We start from the raw sequence: 7,790 nt of genomic DNA, 5'->3' as shown, positions 1-7,790 counted from the left end.
TCAATTTATAATTGATTATAAGATAATTCTACTAACTGCTTTCATTGATAAAGAAAACTCTGGTCTTATTCAACTGTAGTATCTGGCAGGCCCCAAGCGAATTTTGATACTTTAAGTAGTAAAAAAAAGAAAAGAACATTGACGCCATTAGTTGCATCCTATTCATCTTAGAAACTATTGTTTGCATCAGGTTGTAGTTTGCGCAAAGATGGTCAAGAAAAAGAAGCTTAAGCTGTTTTAAAATTATCAGAATATATGAGTTTTGGTTCCAAAAATAATTTTAAATCAAAATTTTTATATTATTATATACACAAAAAGGTTTAAGCTTTGGGTACCTTTTTACATGGATTATGTAGTAGTTTCTTGAAATAAAAAAAAAACCCTGCAAGGCTTTTATGAAGTTCCATGGAACTGCATAAAAATGCTTAAGATTAGTAAAAGGGAATGTGTTAAAATTTTAAATTTTCTTGCCTGCTTAATTGTATTGCGTGGGGGTTACAACAGTCAGAGGTTTGGACAAAATAAATACTTGTAGATTGGGGTATTGTAATTGGGTTCGAAGTGAGGTATAGATATATTTCGTGCCATTGGTTAGGAAGGATGCGTGAACTTCCTATTTAAATACTTTTCCGCGGTGCTTTACGACGAGACCGTTAGGTCTTCTTGGGCAATTAAAAACAAAAAATTAAAAAAAAAATAATAAAAGAATTTAAAATTAAAAATCCAAAATCATACAGTATACAATACTGTATGATTTTAAATTAAGCAGAAACATTTTTACATCAAGTTTATCTAATGGAAATTCTCAATTACGCATAACCATTATTCTAGTAGAAAATCTCATCATCATAAGTGAATATGGTTGGTGCACCAATGCACTATTTATACTTTAAATTCATTTCATTATGGATACTGCTTCTTGGTATATTAAACCTTTTTGAGGTTTGACGATCAGGGTTTCCTTCATGAATTGCTTCCATGCATTATTTCAAAAGAATGGTGTTAGAAAAAGCATCGAATATACGATTTTTATTATTACGTTTGTTATATTTACGAGTCATTATATTTATATCATCATATTTACGAGTCAATATATTTTTATCATCATATTTACGAGTCATTTTATTTATAGCCATTATAAAAAAGTAAATATAAGTAGCTGTGCAATTCTGCAATTTGTACTTGTGAAAATAAATGTGCAGTTTATTAACTTACTTCTAAATTTAATAAACTAGAATTTATAGTTCGCAATCGCATAATTATTACATTAGTCAATTATTATGCACCTAATTTATTTTTAGTGTTCATAAAAATATAAAGTTTCATAAATTTGCAAAAACAACAACAACAAAAAACAATTCAGCTTGAAAATAAATAATCATTATTATTATAAAATAAGTTATTTAAATTATATATTTTTTAAAAACCATCCCCTATAACATTTTTAGGTTACGTTACGTGTTGTAACGTAAACGGGATTCGTTACGTTACGTGCAAAATATCCGTTATTTTTACGTAACCAAAACGTAACATATAACGTATTGGTACGTAACATTGTGACCTAATAAGACGTAACATGGTCAAGTCTGCTGCGAATTTCAAGTATTGCGACTTTTTGAATTACTGGTTAGTTGATATATCCGTATATTTATATAAGGATATTCCCTTAAACATATATGCGTATTTTATTGATTGTTTACATTCTAGTCACAGTTAACTCTTACAGCCTAAACAATTTAAGCTAGAAGGATAAACTTCGTCTGAGTATAAGCGACAAACAAATGCTAGGTGATAGTAAATCAGTAACAATTAACATAAAATTAAAACAAATCCTAAAATTAATTAATTTTTGGATTCGCTTTTAATATAAAAGTAACTGTAACCAAATTTTTACCGTAATAAATTTTAACTTGAAGAATACGTTGAACAAAATTGTAAAACTTAACATTATATACACATTTTTGCTTGAGGGTTAACACAATAAGTGTTACGCTTATTAAATAAAAAAATTTAATAACTTTTATATATACAAAACGTTATAACGTAATTGTAATTACAATATTGTAATCAACATTAACATTAATTCATTAATAAGTTATATATATATATATTTTTTATTTTAGGTGCCCCAAGAAGTCCTAACGGTCTTGTCACAGAGAACCGCGGAAGTGCATTTAACCAGGAAGTTCACGCCTCCTACCTTACCGTGACGCGAAATCATGCCCAAAGCTCGTTTCGAACCTGGATATCCTGCATATAAAGCAAGCGTTCCAACCACTGCACCACGGCCGCACAAATATATATATATGTATATATATATATATATATATATATATATATATATATATATATATATATATATATATATATGTGTGTGTGTGTATATATATATATATATATATATACATATATATATATATATATATATATATATATATATATATATATATATATATACATATATATATATATATATATATATATATATGTGTGTGTGTGTGTATATATATATATATATATATATATATATATATATATATATATATACATATATATATATATATATATATTTATATATATATATATATATATATATACACATATATATATATATATATATATATATATATATATATATATATATATATATATATATATATATATATATATATATATATATATATATATATATATATATATATATATATACAGACCCGTAGCGTGAAAATTTTTAGAAAAAAAAGGCAGATTAGAATAGCAAATATAAACTTTTCTCGGTTTTATATATAAAACTTGTGTGAAATAAAGAGAATTTGCAAACAAAGAGATCGATCGTACCCGACAACCCTTTCTATCGCCCCCGCCTTTCCACTCCTTCCCCATATATATTTCAAATTTCATATTAAATTTATTGATGACGTTCAGAAAAAAGCCTTTAATTCAAAAGTATGTTATAACGAAAAAAATTAATAACATAGTAATACCGTGAACTCCCGAAATCTTGAACCCCCAAGGGACCTAGAAAAAAGTTTGAGTTAGCGAATGTTCGAGTTATCGGGACATTCTATAACACGAACTTTTGCCGATAAGTAAAAACATTTCGAATTATCAAAAGCTTTGATCTCAAAGGTAAAAACAATACATTATAAATTAAAAAATGCTCCATTGCCACTCTGTCTGAGTTTTAAAGAAACATCTAAGTTGAATATAATTGAGAATGCATTGACCTTTTGTTGAAAATCTTCACCCGTAAGACTAAAGGGCATAGTCACACAAAACCTGAGCCTCCTGAATATCACTAACTTTTGGGCAAACTGGATCAATTACATTATCATCATCATCTTCCTCGTCATTAACATCATGTTCATTCGCTGCATTTTTAACTTCCATGGCGTGGTCATTTCAGCTGTACAAGAGTTACCCTCTACACATACCGTCTTGAAAGAAACATTATAACTGTTTTTCCAACCATCAGATGCTTGAAATCCGTCTATATTTATTTTTTCAGCAAGTTCTCTGGCTTTTGTTTTAAGAATTGTTGCTGATACTGCCACGTTTTTACTCCTTACATTTGAAAGCTATTTAAAAACAAGACTATCTAAATTTGAAAATTTTCCTTCCTTAATTCTCATACGTTTTGACTTGTTTCCTTGCGTCTTCATACATTCGAAAATTTTTTCTTTATTTTTGATTCATGTTGTCAGCGTATTTTTTAGAATGTCATATTTCATAGCAAACTGAGACTTTGACAATCCTTCTCTAATTTCCTTTAAAATCCTTCCTACTTTTCTTTAACTGGTTTTGTGTTTCTTTTTCTCTTTACAGCGACAGTAGCCATAATAAAATGTAAACACAAAAAATTTTATTATAATATTGCAACGCACGTTAGTATAACTTATACTATAAATTAAACTATCAAACTATTATTATCGTTTACATTACGATGCAAGGGCTTCATTGCAGTTTTTTTTATATTTTTGTCCTAAAGCTCAAGTTGTCGGAAAAATATTAGCCGCGGGAACAGATAAAATGGTTCGACCAAACGGATGTTCGAGCTAAAGGGTGTTCAAGTTATCGAGTTGTTTTATTTGGTCTGCAGGTCCATTTAAAACTTTGAATTCGATTTTCTTAGTTCGCAAAAACATGGAGTTAAAACAAAATAATTCTAACCCCGTGGTTTGTCAAAAGTGACATTATTTCTAAAAATATTTCAACTCTCCTATACTTTTAAATTTTGCGTGAACTTTTTTTTGAAAAAATTCATTCTTTCTTTGTAAAAGTTTTTTGCTCCTTATTTTTTGAAATTAATAATTGCTCCTGTCATTTTTTATAAAATATATCAGAAAATTGTAAACTGTTTACATTTTGAAGAAACAATTGTTTTTTTGTTGTTTTTTTTAAAAACTGCAGTTTCATATTTCAAAGTGTCACGAACCTAAGATATGGAGCTGATAAAAAAAATTAAATAGTAACATTTATAATAAAATAAGAAATTAAATAATAAAATTCAAAAATTACTTAAAACTTTAATTCCTACTTTTTCTAGACTAATTATTTAAAATGATATTGGTAGATGAAGTAAGAATTAGATTTGTAAAATTGATAAGCTTTTACAAACCTAATTTTTTATATATAGTAATTTTTTATTTTATGTAACATACTTGATTGTAATTTTTTTTTTAATCAAGATTTTTACCAATTTTGTTGACAAGTATTTACTTCGGGTTCTTTATTACGGGTCTCTATTACTTATAATAAAATACCTAAAGATTTTTGAGAGATGATAAAATCGAAACAAAACTTTATTTCATAAACAATGTAGTCAAAAGAAGCAATTACTTTGCGTCTTGAACAAACTTGACGACGTAACGTAACTTAGCGGATTGAATGATAGTAAAATTTAAAATAATTGCTTTTAAGTTAAAAAAGATATTAAAAAAAGGTTATTTTGAAATAAACATGGGTGTAAATTGAATAATAATTGTCATTAAAAAGATTTTAACTATCTTAAAATATTTCACGCGAACTTTTAATTTCTCTCAACTTAGATTGCGCAACTTAATTAACTGTTAAAGCAAACATTTATATTGTTTTATAAAATACGCTACGTGTTTTTTTTTAAGTTTCACAACATTGAAAAAACTATTTAAAAAAAGTTAGCAGAAAGCATTTTTAAAGATTCGGATTGTAAGTTTGTCGTCAATGTATTAACAATGTATTAAAAAATTAATTTAGTATTCATTTATTTTGATTTTATTCAAGAAAAAAACAACTTATCCTAATATATATTGTACAATCTTATCATATAAAATTTTAATTTTATATAAAATTTTAATAATTATTATTAAACAATAATTTTGTTTGTAGAATTTTTGGTTTCTGAATCAACATTTTTAATTTTAAAAATTAATTTATTTTATTTAGAAAGATATAAAATGCGTGTTACCTTTGCGATATTTCTATTGGTTATCGGAGTATGCTTGGGAGAGACAAACATTTGGAACTCTTTTCGTTCTAAAATAAATAATATTCGTCAAAAAGTATCTTCAAATTTAAAAGAAATACTAGAAGTTAAAAACGAAGAATATCCTAAATTTTGTAACAACTTAAAATGTCCCAAGTTCACAATCAAGTCAAAAGGCGATGGTTATGAGGAAAGGTGTTACGAAGAGTCAACATGGGCTACAACTTCAATCCAAGCGCCACATTCACAAAAAACATGTAAGCTGTTGTTTATTACTAAATAAATATTTTTAGAAAGCGTTTTGTTAGCGGTTCCGTTTGTGAGTGTGTGTGTATATATATAATATATATATATATATATATATATATATATATATATATATATATATATATATATATATATATATATATATATATATATATATATATATATATATATATATATTTAATAGCATTTCGACCAATGTTCCAAACCCTTTTCAAATATATTAGTGGTGAAAATGATCAAAAAGTTAAAATACCGATGACTGTACCAGTTCTTGTCGCAATGAAAATGTCAACTGACAAAAATGATTCTTTGGATATTAAAATGCATTTTTTCGTTCCTCCTACAAACTTAACTATACCCAAACCTACCAGTGATGCTGTTAAGATTTTAAGTTATCCTAAAGTTTGCACCTACGTAAGAGTTTTTGGAGGATATCAAATGGAAATCAACAAGAACCTGTTGTATCAACGCAAGAAACTTACAAACGCACTTGACAAAGCCGGTCTAAAATACCAAGAATCGTTATTGGTTTATGCAGGTTACGACTCACCATGGAAAGTGTTTCACAGACATAACGAAATTATGTTGGGTGTTAAATCTGAAGAAACTAATATGCCAAGCATTCTTTCAAATGAAATTTCTCCATATGTTCAATCAAACGACGTTGTTTAACTTTTCAACTTTTCTTAATTTCAAAAGACATTGTGATTGATTTTTTGTTTGTTTTTGTTGCAGTTACATAAGTTAACGTTCTTATGTTGAGTAAGTTGTCCTTTATATTAATCAAAAATTGTACGAATGTTTTTAAAAAAACTCTTGTTATTTTTATGTTTTTAACATCAGATCTAAAACTGCGCATTGGGGAAGGGGGAGGGGGAAGGGGGAGGGGGGAGGGGGGAGAGGGAGGGGTCATTAATCTAATTGGCGTTATTATAAAATAACTTATATTATTTTATATATTATAACTGAAAATTGCCAATAATAAATTTTTTTTTATTTGAATCCATTTAAATTATCAATATTGCAGTTATCAACCGCAATTTGTAAGAATACAGAATACTTTAGTATAATCGTTAAAAGTAATATTTTTTTTATTTTAAAATTTTTAGAAATATCACTTATAATCGGTTGAAATTTGGACGATTTTAAATTGAGTTTTCTCAAAAACCACTTAATGAATTAATATTATTTTTTAAATAATGATGCTATCATAATTAGTTTTCTTGTGTGTGAGTGTAGTTTTGTTTACTCCTCGTTAGTTTTTGCAATGTCGAGTAAAGAGTCAGAAAATCGAAAATAATAATTTAGAATTTTACTTAGAATATCCACAGTTCTCATATTTCATGATTTCAAAAGTTTCAAAATCAACTGAATTATTATAAAATGTTATAAGCAAAACAAAACGGTAGAAAAAAATCCGGAAGTAGTAGAAAAAAATCCGGAAGTAGTAGAAAATCAAGATTTGTTTCCAAATAGAAGGCAAAATCAATAGTCGACTCAATTCATCAAAATCCAACTCAGTCACAACAAGATTTAGCTACAAAGTTTAAATGCAATTAAGCTTTCGTTCAAAGAGTATTCAAAAAAGAAAACCTAAGAGAACATTATTAGAAAAAAATACCAAAAAGGTCGCTTAATAGAGAAATCAAGGCAATTTGATGAGCTAAAAATTTGCTTAAGTTAATTAGGAAAAAAACGTTATAAAGCTTCTGACAAATTTAAGATCATTTGAGTAGGAAAATTACTTTCGAGTTCCTTGTTATGGCAGGCAATTTGTAGTTAAAAGCTCTCCTTTCATAACAAATCAATCTTTAACACCAGATCTATATGCGAGGGAACGCTTTAATAAAGACATCTTCCTCTAATAAAAAATGCAAAAATAAACGACTTCTTCTAATTAAAAAGCACAAATAATCAACCTTATTTTGGCCAGATCTGGCATCCATCCACTATTTTAAGTAAATAATTCAGTGGTATGAGAAAAAAAGAGTCAATTTTGTTCCAAAGGGTGCTAATCCACCAAACTGTCCTGAGCAGCGAGTAACCAAATCTTACAATT

General features: G+C 27.1%; 1 protein-coding gene across 2 annotated transcripts; it reads left to right on the top strand.

Moving 5' to 3' along the window:
* The first annotated feature begins 5,057 nt into the window (after nt 1–5,057).
* LOC136071708 (heme-binding protein 1-like) lies at nt 5,058–6,559 on the top strand. Of its 2 annotated transcripts, none has more exons than XM_065796090.1 (3): nt 5,058–5,187; nt 5,425–5,721; nt 5,916–6,559. In XM_065796090.1, the coding sequence occupies exons 2-3, from the start codon at nt 5,436–5,438 to the stop codon at nt 6,401–6,403; spliced, it is 774 nt and encodes a 257-aa protein (XP_065652162.1). In that variant the 5' UTR covers nt 5,058–5,187; nt 5,425–5,435; the 3' UTR covers nt 6,404–6,559. The 2 variants fall into 2 exon arrangements, with proteins under 2 accessions (XP_065652162.1, XP_065652163.1); XM_065796091.1 differs by having other exon boundaries at nt 5,149–5,187; nt 5,429–5,721.
* Nucleotides 6,560–7,790: the final 1,231 nt, after the last annotated feature.

This window comes from Hydra vulgaris, chromosome 04 (assembly GCF_038396675.1).
Source record: "Hydra vulgaris chromosome 04, alternate assembly HydraT2T_AEP".
Taxonomy (NCBI): Eukaryota; Metazoa; Cnidaria; class Hydrozoa; order Anthoathecata; family Hydridae; genus Hydra; species Hydra vulgaris.
The sequence above is the reverse complement of the archived record's forward strand: the minus strand, read 5'-3'. Positions and strand labels throughout refer to the sequence as shown.